General features: G+C 42.7%; 1 protein-coding gene across 2 annotated transcripts in view; it reads left to right on the top strand.

The window, feature by feature from the left end:
- Positions 1 to 1,182: 1,182 nt before the first annotated feature.
- LOC147678591 (alpha-2,8-sialyltransferase 8E-like) overlaps positions 1,183 to 23,694 on the top strand; it is a 123,766-nt gene continuing 101,254 nt past the window's right edge. For both annotated transcript variants that reach the window (XM_086946609.1, XM_086946608.1), the window contains exons 1-2: positions 1,183 to 1,935; positions 19,643 to 19,726. In XM_086946609.1, the coding sequence (XP_086802735.1) occupies positions 1,820 to 1,935; positions 19,643 to 19,726 (200 nt within the window). In that variant the 5' untranslated portion in view covers positions 1,183 to 1,819. The remainder of the gene's footprint in view (positions 1,936 to 19,642; positions 19,727 to 23,694) is intronic.

Raw genomic sequence — 23,694 nt, 5'->3', positions numbered from 1 at the left:
ACCCCCAGGGCTGGCTCCTGCAGTGTCCCGTGGTGCCCACCCCCGGGACACTACTGTTTGCTATGACAGAGCGATGCAGAGTGGTCTAAAAAGGGGTGTGGCCTCTGAACACCTCTCTGCAACGCAGCTCCCTGGCGCATACTGGAGGTACCTGGTGGGCTAGTTGGATTGAAGAGGAATAAATTCCCTAACTTATAACGCACCACAGGGCATGTTTGCACACATCACCTCAGGGCCCGCCCCATTCCTTCACCACTGTGCAAACGTACCCCCAGGCGAGTTGTAAGTTGGGGAATTAATTCCCTTGAATACTGACGGTCCATGGAGGCCAACTAGTCTACCAGGTACCTCCCGTATGCGCCAGGGAGCTGTGTTGCAGAGAGGTGTTCAGAGGCAACGCCCCTTTTTACACCACTCAGCAACGCAGCTCTGTGGCACTTACTGGAGGTAAGTGGTGGGCTAGTTGGCCCCCATGGACCATCAGGCCTCAAGGGGACTTAATCCCCTAATTTACAATGCATCAGGGGGTGCGTTTGCGTAGTTGTGCAGGGAGGGGGCTTTGCCTGTCATTTGAGATGTCATCAGTGATGTCACTGACCATGTCATGAGTGATGTAATATGTGATGTCATCAGCAGTGCATTGCGGGGGCGTGATTTATAGTTAGCTGAACTAAATATATGGGGGAATTCCTATGGTTTTGTACGTGTGAAATGTCCAGCTAACTATAACGCCCCTGAAACCTATGTTTTTTTAAGTGATTTTCTAAGGTTTTTTAAATGCTAATTTCTAACTAGAACGTGCCTGAAACCTATGGTTTTTTCAATGAATATATATGTACACACACACACACACACACACACGCACACACACACACACACACACACACACACACACACATATACACACGGACACAACAGCAGAGTTATAAACTTTGTTCACAGGAGCTGTGCCAGGCCTCAGGAATTGTAATGTACCGAATGCAGCACTGATTTTGCTTTCCATGACTGGCTAATGGTGTACTCTGGCATCAGTTAATTTTTAAGCGGATCTCCATTTACTTTGGACAGTGCCTCTGAGGCCACTGCTGGTTTTGCAACCAGCGGCCATCTCTGTGAACAGAAAACACAGTGCAGTTGTTGCTCAGACTGAAATGCGGTCAGAGGTTGGTGGAGTAGGAACACAATCCTGCTTCAGTGCTTTTTCTCTTTTCCCTATTAGTAAATGTATACATATCAACTTGCATTAGACTTCAGCTCTACGACAGGCAGGGGAACTATGATGAAGTCGTGCCACGCAAGAGCCCCGCCACACCTGTATTACATATAAGAGCAAATACAACTTTATGGTGTTTGACCTCCCCCTTGTCAAGCAAACCTGAACACCACAGCAACTGGAAGCACTTCCTGCAACCAGAAGGAGCCAAGCCTTGCTCTACAGAGGACCGACCGCTAGATCATCGCCTTCAGTCTCCGAACAGGTGACCGCAGGAGTCCACATACAACACTTACCTTCCACACAAGGTCTTCTTGACACTCTTGCAAGGAAGGAGTCTCCTTCCATCCCCAAGCTTCACCCAAGACCAGCAAGAAGCCTACAGCACTAGTTGACTAAAAGTTACCAGACTAGGCGTCTTCCCAGCAGAGTATTTCTGGATTTGGAATTCCAAATTATCGGATTTAATTTTTCTTAGTAACCAATTAGAAAAAAATTACTTGGATCACACCTCCGCCTTTTTTGCTAGCTCCACTCAAGAAGAAACACTATCTACGGAAGTGTGGCCTTGTGTAGATTTGCACACTTTGCCATAAACACAAAAGGATGCGGCTGGTTCAACACCTGGCTTGGATTCTGGTGGTGTCTGGAGTTGCCATTGTGTATTACACAGTGTTCAGGGTGGCACAGCTTCCGAAGGAAGAAGAGAGAATTTGCAAGAGGTAAGTTTCCTTTTTCCAAATTATGGTTTTGTTGATATAATAAAAATTCCTATTTGTAAAGCACGAACATATCAATCACCCATTAACGGTTTCAAGGCACTGGGGCCTGTTGGGAAGACTAGGTGAGCCATTGCCCAGAGTCGCATGATGCCGAGCTGAGGTGCCGCGAGCGATCGAACTGTGAGCCCCACGCTCCGCAGTAAGCCACTCTAGTTGCGTTGCCACACTTCCCTACATGGATATCTGGTCTGGAGCCCACATTTTCGCAGATTATTTTAAAATAGAAGTTTGTTTTAAAGCTACTTTTATAAAATTCAATACAAGCTTTTAGTTTCTTAACAGTTAATTCGACTGTGTCCTGTTGACTGCTACAGAGCCACACCCTGAGTCAACTGGCCAAAGAGTAGTGGCAGCTATCCAGTGGAGTCAACACTTCACCAATGGCCAGATGCATCAAAGGGTTTTGCCCATTCTCTGTCTATGGGGAAATGTGTTGATACATATGGCCCCTAATCCCTAATCGAGGAACATGTCACAACAGAAGATTTTGTTTTGAAATGTTGTCAGTAAGAGGAGTTGAAGGAGCAAACCATCCAATGCTTTAGTTAAGGTTCTTCAGGACGTTTCAAAGTCCAGAAAAAGCCACAACAAACTCAACAAGCATAGTCAATTGCAATGGCTTTTAGCCATGTTATGCAGCAGTCAGGAATATAAAGTACCATTTATAGTTTTCACTTAATATGTAGTAGGTGAACTGCTAATCAGCCTGAACTGCGGTGGAAACAGAGCGCGCTCCCTGAGCAGCCCCCCCGCGCGCACTAAGTGAAAGGAAGAGTGCGACCCTGTCGAGGTTCATTTTGAATAAACTAGCCTCGGTGCGACATCCCCGAAGAAAGGCAGCCCAGCGCGCTTCCGGAGATAATAAAACAGGGAGATGCGCGGAGCCCCTGCCTACCGACAAGTAGGGCGGCCCTTCGGGGTCTGGTCCTGTCAGGAAGCGTCCCCTGGGCCGTGAGGGCGCCCATCCCGCTTCGCCAGGTGTGGGGGAGGCGCGCGCGCAGTGATGGGAGCCCGTGAGGCGCGCGCGAGCTGCAGCCGGAGCAAGAACCGGTCGCGTGGCTCTGCTGGCGCGAGGGGCGGGTGATGGAGAGGCAGCTCCCTCCCCGCCCGCCCGCGCGCCCGCCGGCTGGCCTTTAAAAGCACTCAGAGGGAAGGAAAGAGCGGAGAACAAGGATCGCACTGGTCTCTGTGAGAGAGGGAGCTGTCTACCTGAGCACCCCGGGGGAGAGGACTGCGGCCTACGGGGAGGATGCACCAGCAGTTCACTTGTCCTTCCGCCTGCACGCTGCGGTGCTGAGACGGGAGAACCTTATTGATACGTGTCATTGGCTGTTCATTTAAGACATCATGTTGATGAATCATGGGAATGCCAGGGCGGGGCGGGCTGTAACTTCAAACGAGTTTGACCCTTGATGTCATCAGAGGTTAATCTCTTGGCCCCACCCTTTGCTCCTTGTCGGCTTCACAGGCCCCCCTTAGCAGCTTGGGGAAGGCCAAGTGAAGGAAACCATAGAAAGTATTCATCTGATTACATCATGTGGCTGAATCTGCTTGCACTTGCATAGGCCCCAGACCAAGGGTCTCAAGCGATGGGATACTAACGTCCACTAAAGGAACCATCAAATGAGTGATGTCTCAGTGCCTTTGGGGATGCAGGACTGGCTGAAGTAAGAAGACTTTTTTCCGATTCCCCAAGTGGCTCCTTCCATTCTTGTTAAAAATCGAGCCTGGGACATTCAGAAACGTTAGTGCTGAGGCAAGGGAGTTTCCAGTTACAAGGGTCAGCCTTAGATGAATTTAAAACACTTAAGTGGTAATTTGGAAACTCCTCCACATGAGAGCATCATCTGAAAAAAGGCCAGTACTTCGCCATTCCTGGTCACGTTGGCAAATGCCTAAGCGTTGAAGAAGTTGAATCAGCTGTTGAACCGTCGGGGTGTATATTTACAGGAGCATGATTGGTCCAGCCACTAGGCACCTTTACCCACTGAGCAATCTCCACTGACTTGCAGCTAACATGGATGTAATTGGTGGACGACAGGGGCTGGTGTTGCTCAAATTGTGTCAGTGAGACTGATTAAACAGAACGTGGCCTCAAAATGTAAACAGAAAGTGCTTTAACTCCAGTGTGTTTAATACAAATGCTGCCCTTGCTATCATCTGAATTGGCTAGGACAATGGTGGCCAAGAGACAAAGGGCCCGGACAGGCCTGGTGGAGAAGACCCCATATGTCAGCAGCCAGAGGTGCAACTGGAGACAAATTTCGGGAGGGGGCTAAGAAAACATTTCGGGTGGGGCTAATTCTCCAAGCAATAGGCAGAGTGGAGCTGTAGGGGCTCTAAGAAGGGGTGAAAAACAACAAAGCCTCATTAACAAGCAAATGGTCTTTTAAAGACCTGTGAAGTGCTCCGGTGCGGCGGTGTGGGTGCCCGGGAAGTTGTCTCATCCCGGGCTGGCACACACAACAGGGGGCAGGGGGCTGAAGCCCTTTGAGGCCAATGGGTGTTGCGTGCTGTCAGCAGCGATGTGATAATAGGAGAGCAACAATGGAGCCAGTGAATGGGATGCCCATGGGTGGGTCTGAGCCCACTAAGTAGATGCAGCATGTCTCGAAGAGACAGCACAAGCAATGTCTAGCCAAGTCCTCAAAATATGAGCGAGAAGGTCAAAGACTCCCATTGACTACATTTGTTATGCTTTTGGGTCGTGCAGGATGTACAGAAGACAAGGACACAGGTACGTTTCTAAACTAGTCTTTATAATGTGCTCTCTATTTAACTTGTTCCTTCACTTCAGGGAAGCTTGTATTTGCCCATGTTGCCCCTGCATAAGAATGTCCCTCCCATCACTCCCTGTCCTGTCCCTGAGTGGGATGAGGTATCCAGTGGCCTGGTTTTGGACTTGGGAGGTCTTTATGTCCTTCAGTGACTCCTCCCCACTTCCTAAAGAAAACCAACACGTACCCTAAATGACCAGCTTTGTATTTAGATAATGACTTCCTGATCTGGGGACTCTGGTATTTTCTTCTGCCAATGGCTTTTCTGGAATTGGAGAAATTGACTCTGGAATCCATACATTGGGGGTCTTAATCACAGCAAAGGGGATGGAGTCAGGATTGGCAAAGTAATGAAAACTGGAATTTGACAGTCCACTATTTAAAAAAGTCTGCTGCAGAGAAATTGTCAACAAAGGCAAATGTGAGAGTACATCTGTTCTAGATCTCTTAATTGGGCACAAAGAGGCTGCATTTTAAAATATTTAACTGGGTTAAGACACCTGCTGCAGAGATCATTGTGTTCCCTGTAATTTTCAGGGGATAATATATATAATGATGGTAAGCTGCCTCTGGTAGTTAATGTAGTTCTGGCACAGGTCTGTAGTTTCTGTACTCATACAGTAGCACAGGTGGTTAACGTGTCTGCTACAAATCACACTGCGTAACATACAGATCAAAGATTTGTATTTTATGTAGATACCTCAGTCGGTTAATGCTTTGGACACAGATACTTTTGTTACTTCCAGTTTATAAGCTGCAATTGCACAGTGAGCTATGAAGCGGCACCAAGGAGCTACATGCAAACTGCAAGTCATGGGTTTAGATCATCATTTTTTTTCTCAACCTGTTGTATGTGTTGAAAAGTAGTCTGGGGCACTACACTGTGATGAGTAGCACTATAAAAGAAATAAGTAAGAAATAAATTAGTAAGTGCCATTTAATTCTTTACGATCAGAAGTGTTTTTTTGAGTTTAAAATTTTATCTCAGATATTTTCACCTAACTATAACTGACAGAGGTTGGGGGTGCGACCGAGCTTTTTGCTGGGGACGGTTTTCGGCCGATTTTGTTACAGGGCTGATTTTGCAGCAATGCTGCAAAAACGGCCCTTGAACAAAAATGGCCCCCAGGGGCCCAAACCCGGCCCCCACCCTTGCGGCGCACAAAAGCTGTTGGCTGCCTCAGTTACATCCTGCGAGGATCCAACTAAATTGTCTTGCACACTCACAAGGGTTTTGTCCTTTGTGATCATAGAACAAGAAGAAGAACTTCCCAACAAAGAGTCACTTACAGCTGGTAAAAACAGCCCCTTATGACAAGGCAGCTTATTTCTTATAATAGAACTTTGAAATTCTGTGAGTAGAAGTTCATTTCTAAAGGACCACCAACGCCCCTAATCCAACATGACTGAAGAATGAGCTACGTTGGAAACTCTATAGGGACCTTTAAAGTGAACATTAATTTTAGATTTCTTGTTTCTCATAACCTTCACATGACCCATACTCTTACACAGATTTCTTGTTCGCATACACGTTTCTTGGAGTCTTGAAATACCTTCATTACACCTTGGATAGCCTCAACTTTATGTTGCATTTCCTTTAAATTCACCAACCCTTCATGATGTTTGTCCTGCAACCAATTCAGACATAGTCCTGTGTGGGAAATTCTTCTTCTCAAAAGTGTGAAAGGGGAAACTCCTGTAGTGCTGTGATGTTTGTTATGATACACCCATACATTGTCCTGAATAAACTTTTCTACATTCAATCCACACATCACAGCTGTTTGGATACCCTCCTTGACTAAACGGTTAGCCCCCTCGACAGCACCTTTGGCTTGAGGAGAATATAGAGCAATTGTGTAATGTTTTATGCCTTTACGTTTTTATAAACATTTTCATACTCCCAGAAATCATCGGAACACCATTATCAGTAAGTATTTCATCTGGATAACCTAAGAAAGTAAAGATCTTCTCCAAATATTGAATAATAATTTGAGTAGATATTTCACCTACAAATTTGTAGTAAATCCGTTTGAAATAAAAATCTGTCAACACAAGTAAATACCTGGATTTGTCTAGTACTGCAGACATGGGTCCTGCAATATCTAATACCAACTTACTTCACGGCTCATAAGGTAACAGAGTGGCATTTAAGGGAGTATTCTTAAATTTCCAGGGTTTATTGGATAAAATGCATTCCTGACAATGATTTACAAAGTCATCAAACATCTTTGTCCATATATGGCTACTAAAAAGAAGCTCTTAATATTTTCTTTGTGGCCCCTCAAATGTCCTCTATGGGCTAGAATAATAATTCTGGTCCTCAACTTTTTTGGATCAACCACTTTACCAGCCCTCAACAATATGTCATTCTTAAATGTGAGTTGATCTGGTATTTGACAGAAACAAACTAACTCACCTTTACAATGCTTAATATGAGGCCAATCTTGATGTACAAAACACTGTAATTGCCTATCTACCGGAAGACCTACCCCTCACTGCATCTATCCGGTCCCGGCAGAGAGGGGTAGGTCTTCCGGTAGTAGCACGGAGTAAAACAACCTGAAAATTGAGAGGTTGAACCCGCAGCTCTACCTGCCGGGTACTGTTGTTGTAGCTCACCCAATAAAGATAGGCAATTACAGCGCAACACAGGTATCTTTATCCTTTACACTAATTGGAAAATGTCCTTTAGCAGGTAAAGGCAACATGTAGATAGTTAATGAATCAACAACTTTTTGTTTAATTTTCTTGGTCCTGAGGAATCGCTAGTCAGAGGACTACCAGCGAGAAACATGTCGACCGATTGATAAGCTCCATAGTCTAGTCTCGCATTAGGGGACCTTATTTCCCTACGAGCCTATTCTTTTTTCCAATTTTAATTTGGAATAAGGGACCGCTAGAATAAACTTGATCCTGGTACCCTTTACTCCAATTTTAATTCTTTCCTCACGTCTACATACTACTGGCCCCTCACCCACACTTCACCCATATGGCAGTTGGAAAAAGATCTCCGCCAAAGAGCCCCTCTTTAAGGTGTTGCCCGTTGGGTATTGCACCGCCGACCCAACGAGGATCATTGCCAATGATGAAGCATGACACCTGCAAGGGTGTGTGAGGCCATTATATCCAACACAGTGGATACCCACACATTCATCCACGACATACAACAGTCACTAATAGCAAACCTTCACTCTATTTAGGAACAGCCTGGTACTTTTTGTGTTTCATACCAATTAATTTTCTACCCCAACAACAATCCTTCATATTTCTAAGGTATTGTCCCTACTTACGCTGGCCCTATCTTTTCATTGGTTATAAAACTGACCTTCAAATTAACAGTCACTGTGTTATCCACAAATACCCTCCACTTCAACAGGTGCATTTAAGACATAACATTGTGAATACATTTATGAAAAAAATTGTGAAAAAAGAGATAGCATCTCACATGAGCAACACCAACAGAGCTTACTGGTTAATTATCACCAGCTGTGCCCACGTTTTTCATCATCGGTCGCTATCTTGCATAAAATAAGGGTGTCCAGAAAACCAGTGAAAAATAGATATGTGTCTGCTGACAACAAAAATAAACCCAGTGAAGTTAAAATTAAGATAGGCCACACGTCACCAAACCACTTTATTCTGAACTCGTGGGCCTATTCAAAGTTAAACCAAACTGCATCCTTGCAGACCATTTCATGATGGGCCGACATGTTTCATTGCCTATATGTCGTAGAGGCAATTTCTTTAGGGCACGGGGTCTTTATCCACCTTTCTGGACCCTTGTTCTGTCCACACAGTGACTGTTAAACACAAAGAAGGTTCGTTAAAAAAGGACGTCCAACCAATCACTTATCAATCTCACTTCTATCTCGATTATTCGCGATAATACGAGGAGCCAAGGCTCCTCGTACCAGCTAACCACCTCGTCACACAGGAACTCTATTCTATTGTGAGCCCTGTTTCGTTATTAGGACACTTGTTTTGTCCCAATTCTAAAAAAGACAAACAAACATTCATGACTGCATGTGTTACACTGCTGTACCCCCATGTCCCTAATGCGAATACAGCTATTTATGATTATGCTTTGAGATTGCGTCAGTTCCGCTTAGCAGTTCTCTTGCTTCAATAAGCCTGGTTCCATCTTCACTCCAGATCCCATACCAAACATTTAGAGCTGCTACACTTATATACACTCCAATATCGGGAGATGCTAATTCCTTATGTACAATGTATGAAGGGGTTAAAATAGGGATTGTTAATGATCTTTCTTGGGTGTGGAGCGCAGCATGGTTAGCCATTCCCCGCAACGCAGCTCCTTAACAGGTTCCTGTAAGGCACTTGCTCCTATAAAGAGTCAGAATTTACCTGATTGGCTTATTCCCCATTTTATTCGAAAATCTGAAAATGGCCTCTATTGATTGTAAAAAATTTGATTTGCATGATTTAATGTGTGCTCCTCAATGTCCCTTAGATGTGAATAATAGGGCCAGATATGAAAATGTAGATTCTCAAAGTTTGGTGTAGAGAGAATCTGGATTTCATTAAGGACACAGAGGCTAGCATTATGCACTAACTTTTATTGCCAGCTCATTGCAGCTCTTTAAAGAATGACATCACATTAACAAAAAAATTCCTGAACTTAGAATGTCCATAACCAATATCAACTCTGTCACAACAGCCATCTTCCTCTTTTAAGCTGCTCTGGACCCATAACACGTGAAGTTTGACTCTCCCCTTTTCTTACTGGTTATCTGTAACAAACAATAAAAGATTTTATTCACTTGTTCTAAAACCCTACTAATGTATAAATAGATGAACACAAGGTTATAAATCCACTCCCCCTCCAAACTCTTACCTGGGAGGGTGGGAGGGATAATGCTAGCCTCCGTGTCCTTAATGTAATGAAATGAAATCCAGATTCTCTCTACACCAAACTTGGAGAATCTACATTTCATGACAGGTATGGAGGCTGTCATTATGCATGTTCAATGCTGGGCTACAACCACAGACGAAACATGACCCAAAGGTTTCAAATTAAAATTTGCAAAAACATCAGCATTAGACCAATCTGCTGCATGCAAAATCTCCTCCAAACGTCCTCCTGACATGAAGGCTTCACTTGCCATAGCACCCCTTATCGAGTGAGCCTCAAAATCATTCAGATTCACACCTGCTTCTAGCATAAAACCTCTCACCCATCTTGCAATTGTAACTGAAGTTACCAGTCTAAATGGTTTCACATACAAAATTAATAACTGATCGTCCCCATGTCTTCTGAACTCGCTCAATCTGCTCTCATACTCCTTTAAACAATTAACAACACACAACTTAGGGTGTTCTTCAAATTTTGGATAAAATATTGATGAAGACTGGCATTTTGTCCTTCTGTAAATCCTAAATAACACTCCATCTGGATTGTAACATCTGTTACAAATGTCCAAAGCTCGGACATCCGAAACTCCCCTAAAAGAAATAAGACACAGCAAAGTTGCCAACTTACCTGATGACTGTTTCAGATTCAAATATCTATTCATAGGCCACCCTTCAAATAAAATTAGAAGTTTATTAACATCCCATAGACAATTGTATCTAGGTCTCGGCGGTCTCCGTAAATTTACTCCCTTCATGACCCTACAGATTAACGGTTCTCTACCAATAGAACAACCTCCTACTAAACTATGCCCTGCTGCAATTGCAGACCTATATCAATTTATAGTTCTATAACTTCAACCCTTCCCAAATAAACTTGATAAAAAAATGGACAACTGTATGACAGATGCCTCCACGGGAACTAAACCCTTTTCCAAGCACCAACAAACACATTTCTTCCATGCTCCAACATACCTTTTTCTGGCCCCTGGAGCCCAAGACTCTCTGAGCAACTCCTGAACCTATTCCGAAAGACCTCTGAACTGCTCACCTCTCCTGAAATCTTCCAAACAAGAAGGCTCAATGCCCCTTCCAAAACTAAAGGATGAAAAACCTCTTCAGCCCCTAGAAGTCCGTCCTCTGTATCCGGAATCAATAATGGCTCCTCTATTGCCATTTCCAACAAACCTGGAAACCAAGCCTGACCTGCCCAAAAAGGTGTCACAATTACCAACTGACAACTCTGTCTCCTCACCATTAACAAAACTCTCTGAATCATCGCAAATGGAGGTAAGGCATACCCCCGAACTCTGTTCCAATCCTACTGAAACGCATCCACCTCCTCTGTCAACGGATCCGGTCTCCAACTGTAATAACGTTCCAATTGATACGCCAGCCTTGATGCAAATAAATCCACCTCCAATGGACCCCATGTCTAACATATCCTTTTGAAATAGAGAACATTCAGCTTCCAATAGCTGTAATCCCTGAGACACCTCTAATTCCAATCTGCCACAACATTGTCCTAACCTGGAAAATACTCACTGTCAAACCTATTTTCTGTTCCAAACAAAAACTCCAAATCCTTTTTGCCAAAAGATTCCGATTCTTTGACCTGCTTCCACCCAACTTGATTATATAAGGGACTGACGAAACATTGTCTATCTTCAACAAAACATTAACATTCTTTAACTTTTTCCCAAAGCTTTTTAAGGATAAAGTCCTGTTCTCATCTCCAAACCATTTATATGCTCTGATTTCTTTTCCAAAGTCCTCTTTGCTCCTGTCTCCTGATCCTCTAGACATGGTCTCCAACTAAAAGACTTGCGTCCTCCAATACAAAATCTGGACAAATTCCACAAATCACCCTTCCTTTCCAGGCCTCTAGACTCTCTAACCACCAAACCAACTCTTCCCGAGCCTCCACTGACAGAACTACCTGATCTCTATACCACAGTCCGTTCATTCCTGTCTCTGCTTTCAATCTCTGCAAAGCTCTGTAATAAAGCAGCTGTGGAAACCACTTGAATTGATGAAGAAAATAAAACTCCTTTCACCACAACTTTATATTCTTCCCCTTCTTCTCTGGTAAACTTCTCTACAGTGTTTGCCAGAAAACCAAAAAACTCCAAACACTGATTCAGCTCCAAAACAGATTTTTCCTTGTTTAACAAGAAACTAATCCTGCCAAGAAATTTATTGTTACTAAGAAATGCTTCCTTGAATCTTCTTGACTTTGTGACATTATTAAAAAACGTCAAAATACATAATCACACGTACACCCCTCTCTCTCAAAAACTTGGCTATTGGTCTAAACACTTTTGTAAAGTACCATAGTGCAGCTGCCAGACCAAATGGGAGAGAACAAAACTGATAAAGCTCCCCCATCCGCCTGAACTATAAATATTTTCGAATCTGTTTGCTATAGGAACAGTGAAATACGCCTCTTTAAGATCTAACTTCACCAACCAGTTGCTCTCTTAAAAAATGTCTCTTAACAGATGGATTCCCCTTATCTTGAAATGCTTGTACACAACAAACTGATTTACCCCTCTTAGATTTATTACAGGTCTCCAACCCTTCTCTTTCTTTTCTACCAAAAATATTGTGCTCACAAAACCACGATCCTCCTCCAAAACTTTCTGAATGGCTCCTTTTCTTAACATTTCCTTTACTTCCTCTGCTACTATTACCTGTAAATCATTCTGAAAGACCAACTGATTTGGTTCTTTCAACTGATTGTTCTTCTAAGTATTTTTTTTCCTAACCTCTTATAGTTTGAGTAACCCAACTGTCCTTTGTTATTTCCTCCCAGTTCTTCAGAAACCATTTCAATCTTCCCCCTACCTTACAAGGGATAGAACCAAAAAAGTTCCTCATACTCACCAACTCCTTGATTGAACTGCTTGCGTCCTCTTGCTTGACACACTCTCCCTGTTCTTCCTCTCTGAGGATAAAATCCAGATGCTGATTGAAAACCTCTGAACACAGCAAGTCCCTGCGACTGGTACTGAGCCCCGCTGTATGACCGGCCAGGGAAACGGGTTCTTGCCCCAGACTGATCAAAAACTCCTCTACCAAAAGACCTTCCTTAACAAAGATTGAGCCTTATCTAGGCTGGTGAAGGTTGAAACATATTTACCAACCCCTTTCACCAATCCTTCTCTGAAAAGATAACCCTTAGGGTCTTCAGAAGGTTCCTTTTTTGCAAAGTCCCCCAACTTTGGACTCATTCTATTCTCATAAGTATTGCTTTCCTTCTTTCTGCTTACCAAGAAAACAAATTGCCATTTGGGCCCAACCCCTGAAGAGCTCATTATCTATTTGATCCTCCTTCATCTTGGCTTCTTCTGCCATATCCAAAATACGAGCCAATGGCCCCAACATATCTATTAACCGATCCTGGCACTGTTTAAGTGCTCCTTGTAACCGCTTTCTGGAATCACGCCACATCTTAAATAGGAAGCTAATCAAATCTGGAACTAAATCCGGTGTCATGCATGCCTTCCCGTCCACCACAGGACACGAGCCCTCAGCCTTCATTACAGCTCTTGCTTCCTTTTCCAACAGTCTCCTTATCCTGAGCTTTAAAAAACACTGCCACATGAGGCAATGGCCACCAATCTGCACTTTTAGGGTGGGGAATTATCTCTGGACTGAACATATCCTCTCCCTAAGGATCTTTCACAATCACTTTCTTTTTTCTCTTCTTTTCTACCTTATCTATGTCCAAATCCCAATCATCGTCTACGTAATCATCAAGAACAAATTCATCTGTTTCCTCCTCCAACTCCTCATCAAGGAGATCCACTTTATGTTTCTCTCCAACTTTTGTGCCCCTAAGGACACCCTCTTTTGAGCCGCTTCGGACACCTTCCTCATTTGTGGCGCAAGGCTCACCCTGATTTTTTCTCATAAACCTTATCCCTACTTCAATATTTTTTCGTTTCTTGCTCTTTTCCCATAACCTCGTACATCACCCGTCATCTTCCTCCATTGACCAACATTCCTCTTCATTGCATTCCACTGCCCTTCTTTTCTTTTTTAGAACACTTTCTAAAACTTCCTTCATTGAAGTTTTCATTTCCTCTTGAACTATCTTCCTTATATTTGCCTCAGCTGTACCTGAACTCTGTGCACCTTCACTAATCTCCATCTCCAAACTATTCTTATTATATTTTCTCCCCTTTAAATGTAAACTATTCTTTCTTATTCACCTAACTACTATAAAACCTCTCCTTTCAATACTAAAAATAATCTAAACTGTTAAAAGTGAATTATTATAATTTTAAAATATATCAGTTTTAAAGAAATGCCTTGTTTCCGTTTGGTTTCACAAATTGCCTAACCCGACTGTCAAAAACAGCTTATGACAGTTACGGCCGGCAACCCTGGTGAAAGTAACTGCGCATTTGTGAAATAGAATGACCCCCATGCGTCACCATGCACAATGTGAACTACGGAAGCCTAAATCAATCTCTGTGCTTCCTACACGCACAGAGAGACTACACGCTTAGAGAGACTCATCCCTCATGAGATGGGGATTCCAACTACGGCGCGAGCCAGGATCTGAAATCAAACCCTCTCGCTGCGCAATGGAAAATACTTTCTTTTTTTTTTTTAAACGTATCAACAAAGCTACCACATTACCCTTAACCTAAAACAAACCTCTCTAATTTTTTTGTTTGAATATGTTTTATTGCATTTCTTTCATGAGAGTACAGGAAAGTAAGATAGTACACTGATGAAGTATGGCATTTCACATCCGTTATCTATACATGATCATACAAATGAAGAAGATACAACAGGATAAAGCATAGCATGACAAGGATGTTAAAACAAACCTCCCTAATACAAACCACCCGTAAATTGGGCTCACAATTCTTTTTAATAAATCATTTTTACAAATACATTTTAACAGTCTTGACACATTTTAAACCTTAACAAACTAAACATGTTCTCTTTTAATTAAAACTTAAATGATTATATTACAAATGTTTCATTTCTTTCAATTACTAAACATATTAAAAAAACATCCTTGCTAAGTGGTACTTATCTGTTTAGGAGCAGAAATTTGAAGAGGAAGACTGCTGCTGTGACAGAGTTGATATTGGTTATGGACATTCCAAGTTCTGGAATTTTTTGTTTAATGTAATGTCATTCTTTAAAGTGCTGCAAGAAGCTGGCAATAAAAGTTAATGCATAATGCTAGCCTCTGGTCCTGTCATGAAATGAATGCGCTTCTGCTATGGGCACCTCCTTGACATGGTGTGTCCTGGTTTTTGGTTTCCCTTTTTCACAAATCATTGTGAATGTTTTTTTTAAGTTAAGTGTTAAATCCGTTTCTTGCATATAATCAGCAACATTTTCAATTGAGCACTGAAGCCCATTTGCAGTTCTAGATAACAAAACCACATCATCCGCATATAGCAGGACCGGTGTGCTGCATTTGCCTACTTTGGGAGCATCCGCATTCAGCTGTTGCAGGCATTTGTCAACACCGCAAAGGGAAAACAAAAACAGGGCAAGGACACAACTTTGCCTAATCCCATGCGTTGCTCTGAACCATGGAGTGCACTCGCCTTTGGGCCCTTAGCAAACTCTCGCAGATAGTAATTTATATATTTGTGATAACAAAATGATAATGTCACTGGGGGCACCCATCCTGACCAGGGTCTGCCATAGTTTTGCATGATCGACTAAATTAAAAGCCTGTGTTGAATCTACGAAGCATAAGTGCAGGTGGTCCTTTTTGGAAAGTGTATATTTTCTAATTATAAAATGGAGGTTGTCACACTGCTCAATAGCCTCTACATCTGTTCTGAATCCATATTGGGATTCTGTAAGGGTTAAATTATCGTTTGCCATAATTTCTAGTCTTCACAAAAGGATTCCACCCATCAATTTTGAGGTTGAGTCAAGAAGGGATATATGATGATAGCATTTTGCATCCAAGTTGCAGGCAAAAGACCATCCGCTTAAGCGTTGCAGACTCTTAGTAGGATTGGGGCCCAAAACAATGTCTGACTTAAAATTATCTATAGGAACCCCATCAGGGTTGTGCCCTTACCTATTTGCACATCTGTCTAAAGCAACTTTTACCTCATCTAAAGTGATAGGAGTCAAATTTGGAGAGTCTATATTTATAAAATATCTATTTTCTAATGGTGATTAATTGTCATTATTTGGTTTACAAATCTGTCCAAAGTGTATTAGCCAATTTGAAGACTGTACCAAGGTCTCAATTTTAACAGTGGCCTGGTCTTTGAAACAGGGATAGTTAATTGTTTTCCAGAATAATGTAACATTCTGTGTATCTGCCGCCTGTACTAATTTTCCCTATGCTTGTTCTTGTATCTTTACTCTCCTTTTGTTTAAAGTCCGTTTGTAGGACTTCCCTAATATTTTATCATTGCCCCATTTCTAGGATTGCCCCTTAGAGCCTTTCTTAAGGCCTGATTTGCATTGGTACATTGTCGGTTAAACCAACGGGCACTTTGGAGTATAGTCTTTTTATTCTTGATTTTTAGGCCTCCTGAAATTACAGAGGTAATATTACAAAATGCCGTGATAATACATTAGTGGAGGCTTCCTTCATGCAGATATCAAAATCATATTGTCTGTCATTCATTATTTTGTCTAGGAAAGTGGTTGGGTTACTGCCAGAACATTTTATACTAATGCCGCTCTCTTCTGGCTTGTCGATGTCAGCAGCTAGACAAACCATCTTCAGAGGCATCATACTAAGTCAAAGGGTCAGGATGAGCGAACTGGTGACCACTAAAAGGGCTTTCTATCACTTCACATTTTTTAATTTGTCCTAGGCCATTTTCTGAGATCAGAATATGATCGATAATCGATAAGTATCTATAACCATCTTATGTTGGTACCGTAGTTTGTCCTTCTACAGTTATCTGCTCCAGGAGCTCAAGATCATATGAGTTCAACCACATTTGCTTCCAGTTTGCAGACTTGTTCTCATCACAACACAATGTGATGCTTAAGATGTTTTGGAATGGAACTGTGGTGTCCCCGCACAAGGGCAATGGATGTCTTGTGGATACACTGGCCACGAGGACTGCTGTACACCTTACATCTGATTCCCCTTCTTCCTGAAGGTGCTTTGGATGATTCATGAGGAGAAAAGGATGATAATATGATAGCACATTTTGGGCACAACGCCCTTGAGTTTCCAATCTCGAGAGCATCTCAAGAAGTGAGGATTTTGACCTGTCACTTCAACCTCCACCTCTTCAGTTCCCACATCTTCCATTGATTCATGTTGGAACATCGCAGTTCCAACATCTCAGATTGGAACTTGAGAGAGTAGGTTTGGGGCAAATGAGATGCTTGAGATAGGTCATCCTTGATATTCAAGCTTCGAAGAAGCCCTCAACTCTGGCTTCATACAAAAAGAATTGGAGTTAATTTCAGAAATCATGCGCATTCAAGAATTCTTAAGGGATTGATTTTTACAAGTGTTATCTCTGGCCACCTCATCCATGCATGGATGGTGCAAAAGGCTCTTAAATTTGGAGTAGACTTCTTAGAAATATCTCAGTTAATCTATACATTATTATGAAGTCTTAGACTGTAAAAACCTCTAATTCCAAATCTGAATTCCTACCTGGGATTTATATATAGTACTTAGAGGTTTACAACAACAGCACTTCAAACCTTTGGAGCAAGCAGACTAAGCATTGCTTTCTTAAAGACAGCACTTCTTGTGGTGATCCTATAGCCAAGGAGATAGGTGGGTTGAATACTTTGGTGATATTTTACACTTACTTAAGGATTTTGTCTGGACTGGATTATCCTCGGATTTTACCCTAAGTATACTCCAAAGATCCATTTACTCTTATCTCTTGTCCCAGGAGTTCCCACTTCCAGTTCTGCACTCAGAGGGAGATTCACAGATTTTGTCTACCTTGGATGTAAGAAGGTCTTTGTCTATCTATGTAGACCGTTCTAAGCATTTCCGATCTCCCAATTCACTATTTGTTTCTTATGGTTTAATAAACTAAGAAAATAGGTGACAGCTCAGATCAGAAGTAGGTGAGTTTATCAAGCAATTTTCCAATGATATATATTGGTAGAAGAATCAGTTCCCATTACTATTCAAGGACGCTTTATAGACAGAATCTGGGGAACCTTCCTGCACGAAATATTTCGTGCCACTACCTGGTCATCCCATGATACCTTTGTAAATCACTAAAGGTTGGATCTGGCAGAATCTGGTCAGTGTAACTTTGATTCTACTGTATTGATGTTGACAATGAAGTAATTGTTGATATTAATAAAATTAATTTCAGCATTACTAGCCGGTGCAAAATGTAACAGTGTGTTATATCCTCACAAGATAAGGATTGGGAGAAGGAGAACAGACAGAGGGGGCAATTCTTCAATTAATTGCCAGTCATCTTTAATATTCTGATTCCCGGTCTTCCTCATCCTAGTCCTATCCCTTCCTCTTTTGTTTCACCTGCAATACGTTAGACTTGTTAGATACAGATGGAGGCGCGGGGGAAGGGCGCTTTCAACTGTGCATCTAGTAAACATAGAAGAAACACCCATGCAAATCTTTACTCCAAAGACGTGCTGAACGCTCTTTCAGCAGCAGAGTTCCCTCACAAGGAAGGACTGGGACAAGGAGGACTACAAATAGGGGTAATGTCTATTACCAGTAAGCAGTGGAAGCAACCCCAGTGTGCATGGTCTAGTCTGGCAATCATATGCTTTGCGTAGAATCTTGAGCTGTATTGTTCATTAATAAGGCTCCCAGTTTTATTTTTTTACTGATTTTATAGATAAATAGACAGAAAGACATCTATTCTCCTGTCCGTATTTTTTAAATGATGAAATATGTGTTATTTTGGCAGATCCCCACTACTGTCTCTCATTAGTGCCAGGCCTGTAGCTGTGGAGATTGACTGGTAGGGAAGTTTAAAAAAAACATTTCCTAAAGAACCATAAGTGTAAAAATCTTGACATGACTGCTTTGTACTGTAAACGGTAAACACCCAGTGGACAGTCAAACGTGAGTATACATCTATCCATAAATAACTATACCCATTGCAGTTGCATTATTACACCAATTACAAATAGATTTGTATCAATACCGATACAATTGGCAACAAATAAATATGGATAAATACAGAAGGAAATGTCAAAGAAAGAAATACTATAAAACCAGGAGCCGTATTTATAATCTCACCTGAAGGTCTGCCTCTCGCGAGGGTACAGGCAGTGGCGTAAAAATAGCCTGAGCATCCCCTGTAGTGTGGGGGACCCCAAGCTCCAGGCACTGTGCACGGACAGCTGGCCCCAGGCCTAAGAGCTCCTGACTAGGTCCGCAGCATGGATGGGTCCCCCTCCATGTACTTTGCAGGCCGCCCCTTCAAGTTCCGTTACACCACTGGACATAGGTTTCTCCTGCTACTACCAATCGTACCACTCTCTTAAGTTATTTTACCATCTCCGTTGCAGTCGCTAAGCAATCTGGCTTCATCATTCTGAGTGTCTCTATATGCTGGATGTTGCATCCTCAGTAAATTCCTCAGTCAGTGGCCATGCCAAGATTTGAGAGTAATCCAGCAATCTCTCCCATTCGATGTCATAATTCCTCAGTTTGCCTCAGACTGGCAGATATTAGAACATTTCACCTCTATTCATATTCCAATTCAGCTTCCATTTGATGCAGTCTTCAGACCTCCTTTACCATCTGATTGTTCATTTGACTTAAAATTGCCCAAACTAACCAGTTCCACCATACCCGAATATGTACTATTGAATGAAGTTGAGAAGATAAGATGTGGGTGATCAATCTGCCTCTTTATATAAAGTTGTTTTCTACTTAATGTTTTGTTGTGCCATGTGTTATGATTTGGAATCCATCACAGTCCTACATTTGAACAGATGTCTGTGCTTGAGTTCCATTTTTACACCAAACCCTGTGCAATGATTGGGCGCTGTAAGCTGTCTGCGTGTTTTCTGTTTTACAGTGCGGAAGAAGTAAGAGTGAAACTTTCGAAGTACTCGTGCACGGCAATAACTAAGAGGATCACTGCTATGTCATTGAAAAAAAAGTGAGTACTATATGGTTTCACGTATGGCTATGAGGCTTGGGTGAACCTGCCGCACCTGTGTGTCATGCTGTGGATAAAAAGACTAGATCAGTGTTCGGGCATTTGGGGTTGAGTGACAGTCCAACTTTGTGGTGCCTCTCAGAAGCTTGGCCCATTAACACATCAAGATAATTTGGGATGTGTGAGAACAGAAGACTGAAAAATTCTCTTGTGGGAGAGCATTCTCCAATGATAAAATGTAATTCCACTTCTCCTGGTTCTAGAACCGTGGGTCAGGGGGTGGGGCAAAAAAAAACTCTTGACTAAACTAAGTTACTGTGGTGAGACAACAGAGTTGTCTACAGTTTTGTAGCAAGTGGATACATGGGGAGACATCCAATAGCATCAATATAAATAGCCTTTACTAGGAAGGAGGGAAGGAGCTACACTGCAAAAATGAGCAAGCATTGACAAAGCCAATGGATCTGCCATTGGCTGCTGACCTCTTGGCTTTGCCAATGCTTGTTTTGTCACGGGTTTTGTAATTTATTTCAGTCGGGGGAGTGGCCGGGCTCTCACTTATATAACAAAAAAGACCTTGACAAAAAATTCAGTCTCAAAAAGAAAATATTGCCATAGTGTTACTGCGGACATGCTCCTTGTGAAAAAGCAAAATACAATTACTCACAGTGAACTCAGCCAAAGGCTGAAGTGGACTGACCTACTTCTCTATTCTGTAGTGCGTGGAAAAAAATATGAATGACACAAGAATACCGAGGGAAGGCTGAAAAGTCCTATAAATATGTATATTAGACATGTAATATCTGATAGATTACATCTAGCCGCAGATTTCGAATTTTTTTAATTCTCCCCAGGCGTCAGACTGGATCCGGATGACGTTGACTCTGGTTATGATATCAGTGGAGTTATATAAGTCCTCTCCAGCGCACGGACGTCCGTTTCTTCTTTTCTGTGCTGCAACACGAGTCTGGAGAAGCTATTCCTTCAGCCGTTTTTTTCTGGCCTATTTCAACAGCTTTATGTCGTTGGTAACAGTGTGTTTTTATCCAATGTCGTCGGGCTTTAAGCCTTTTGGGTCCCATACTCGGCAAATGTCGGTTATGGATCTGCATTCCATTTGTATGTGGTATTTGGGAGAACACCACAACTCCGAAGATTGCAGCTCCTGCCAGAGACTGAATGCCGTATGAAGTTGCTGGCGGCACATTTGGTACGGTCTTTGGAGACCCTGGTCTTCTTATTATGCAGAGGTCAGTTCGTGGGACCACTCCATGAGCCGGTGCCATTCTCCAGGAAGTGGCACTTTAGAAACATCAAAGAATAAGTGCGACCGTTCGAAGTCGAGGCACCCCTTAACTTCCCAGTGTGGGGACTAATCCTTCCGCTCGCCGGTTGAGGAGGCCATTTGTTACTCTGCCTCATGTCTCCCCATCTTTCCAGGAGCTGGGGCATTGATGGCCCAGATGAGGGAGTATTCTAACTCTCTACATCTCATCTTCGGTACTCTACCTTCCACTGGAGTGCCCACGGGCCCTAAGGAGTTGAGTGGAGCCACATCAGTAGGTTCGTCCTCTGTGTCAGTTGGACCATTTGAGTCTTTAGGTTGACGCCAGCCGGTGTCGGTCGACTCCACTACTGTGCCGCTGCACAGCCCGTTGGGGAGTCTACCTTCGGCGTCCATTATCCATCAGCCAGCTCCCACATGGATGTCGGCAGTGCCGATCAAAGTCTCTCCTCCTATTGACGTTGAAGCGTCAACTGCTCGATGCTGATCGGCGTCTGGTGCAGAGTCGGTAGAGCACACTGGGGGGAATGTGGCATTTTCACTTTCTTCTCAGGGTGTGAAGGTTCGCCTTGTATCAGGTGATGCAAGCGGGGCCTGGGCTTTTTAAGCCCATCTCTGAGATCTCTGAGATTATTCCATCTCTCGTAGAGGAGAGTTGGCTATCTGCTCTTGGTGAGGCTAGTGGGCTGGAGTCCTCTCTAGCCTTGGGGCTTCTTTCCCCACCTAGGCTTGCTACTATGGCAAGTTCCTCCTTTGAATACAAGTTGAGAAGAGTGGCTGCAGTTTTTGAGTTGTCACTACCTTTGTTGGAGAAATCCACTGACCCTCTAATTGTTGTCTTTTACTAAGGTCAGTCTGGGGAAGAGCCTGTTCTTCCATACAGTGAAGCCTTGTTCGACATACTGTTAGGAACTTGGGCCAAGCCTGGTTCATGGGTCTCAGTAGACCGCACTATATCTCGCAGGCATATGCCTGCTCCATGAGATACAGTTTGTCTCCTCAGACATCATACCAAGCATAGCCTGGTAGCTCAGTTGGCTACAACCTCTCAAGATATAGATTCTTCACCTAAGACTCTATTAAATAGGGACTCTCAGAGTCAAGATACATGTGGCAAACACATCTTTGCTCCTACTGGTTCTGCGTTAAGGTCTACCAACACGTCTTGTGTTCTGGGACATTTTTCCTAAGCTCTGTGGGATACCTCGCAGACCATGTTATCATCGCTTTCGTAAAGCCTCCGTCCTGATGTCGAAATCTTGATAATCATTTGTGGAATGAATACTACTGATTCAGTAGGCAGGGCCACGGCATCTTCAGTGGCGCTCTGGCGTTGTGCATGGTTAAGAGCTTCAGGTTTTTCAGAGGCTGTGCAGGTGACTTTAGTAGATATGCCCTTTGATGGCGCCCATCTCTTTGGGGTTCAGGCCGATTCAGCATTGATATGCTTCTGTGATAGGAGAAGGGATACAGAGTCTTAATTACTCTTTCTCTGTTATATGTTCTTCAACTTTGACCTGGTACTTAATTGGTATAAATGATTTTGGATGTTTGTTTTTTCAAAGGGCCCAACTTGTTAGGGCATGGTAAGGTCCTTCTTTTGATTACACCTGGTTGGTGTTTCTGCGTGCAGGTGGTATTGTTTCTCTACTGTCTGTAACAGTTGAATTGGTATAAGGATACCTGAGTTATATTCTTTTTTCTTTTTCCCTCTGATAATGGGCTTCTTGTTTAGGACTCCATTTGCAATTGATTTGTCTTCCGGTTAGGAAGTTTACCTTTTCACATTCTTCTTTCGAAGGAGTTTGGTATGCAGGTATGCATTACTATTGACTTGCAGTATTTATTAAAGAGACATTGTACTTATGCCAAATGTGAGACCTTGTATACGGACTCTATACTTGTTCTTTGTGAATATGCTGAATTTCCCCTTCAGGGAAATTTTGTTCTCTGGCTTCTCCAACGCACTCCTTTTCGCTACTTTTGCAGGGTGCAACTTTCACTGAATTCAGGTGGTGCACGGATGGCCTTTGTGTTGGATCATTTTTAGGCTATGCTTACCGGTGAGCAGGTCATGTCAGCTTTATTATGTGATGTGTTCCTTACCTGCACATAGGAATTTGTCCGACAAAAGTTTGCCCCTTTTTGCTAGAGACGTTCTGTTGGCAATTCATGGTGTCTGATTTGTATTCTTCAGAATATTTAAAGTTTAGCTTTCCTCCATTTTTGGAGGTGATATTTATTCTTATGTTCAGTTTTGGAACATGGTTGTCCCGTGAGCTCTGCTTGTATAGTTTCCTGAGATGCAGTGTCTGATATTTACCTTAGGGCTATTTCGACCATGTCTTACATGGTTGAAAAGATTTCTGTTTTATCATAAGAGAAGCTTTGCTTTTTGATTCTTCTTCAATTTAACAGCATACTGCATATTCCATACTCCTTGTCTTTAATACTACAGATCTTCCATTTCCTGTCTGGAGGTTGGATGTTCTGTGTCTCCTTGGAGACATTTCTCTTTCTCTTTTAAGCTTTTGTTATTTTCTGTACCTTACAGCCCTTTAAGGGATCCTAGTATGACTGTATGATCTGGTGCTTCGTGTGATCTTATAGAACTAAGTATGTGTATTTGAGTACCCAGACAGCACAGAAGGAAGTCTGGAGACACCGATGGTTAGAGCCGTGC

Source organism: Lissotriton vulgaris, chromosome 12 (assembly GCF_964263255.1).
Source record: "Lissotriton vulgaris chromosome 12, aLisVul1.2, whole genome shotgun sequence".
Taxonomy (NCBI): Eukaryota; Metazoa; Chordata; class Amphibia; order Caudata; family Salamandridae; genus Lissotriton; species Lissotriton vulgaris.
Note: the sequence above shows the minus strand (reverse complement) of the source record. Positions and strands in the feature narration are given on the sequence as shown.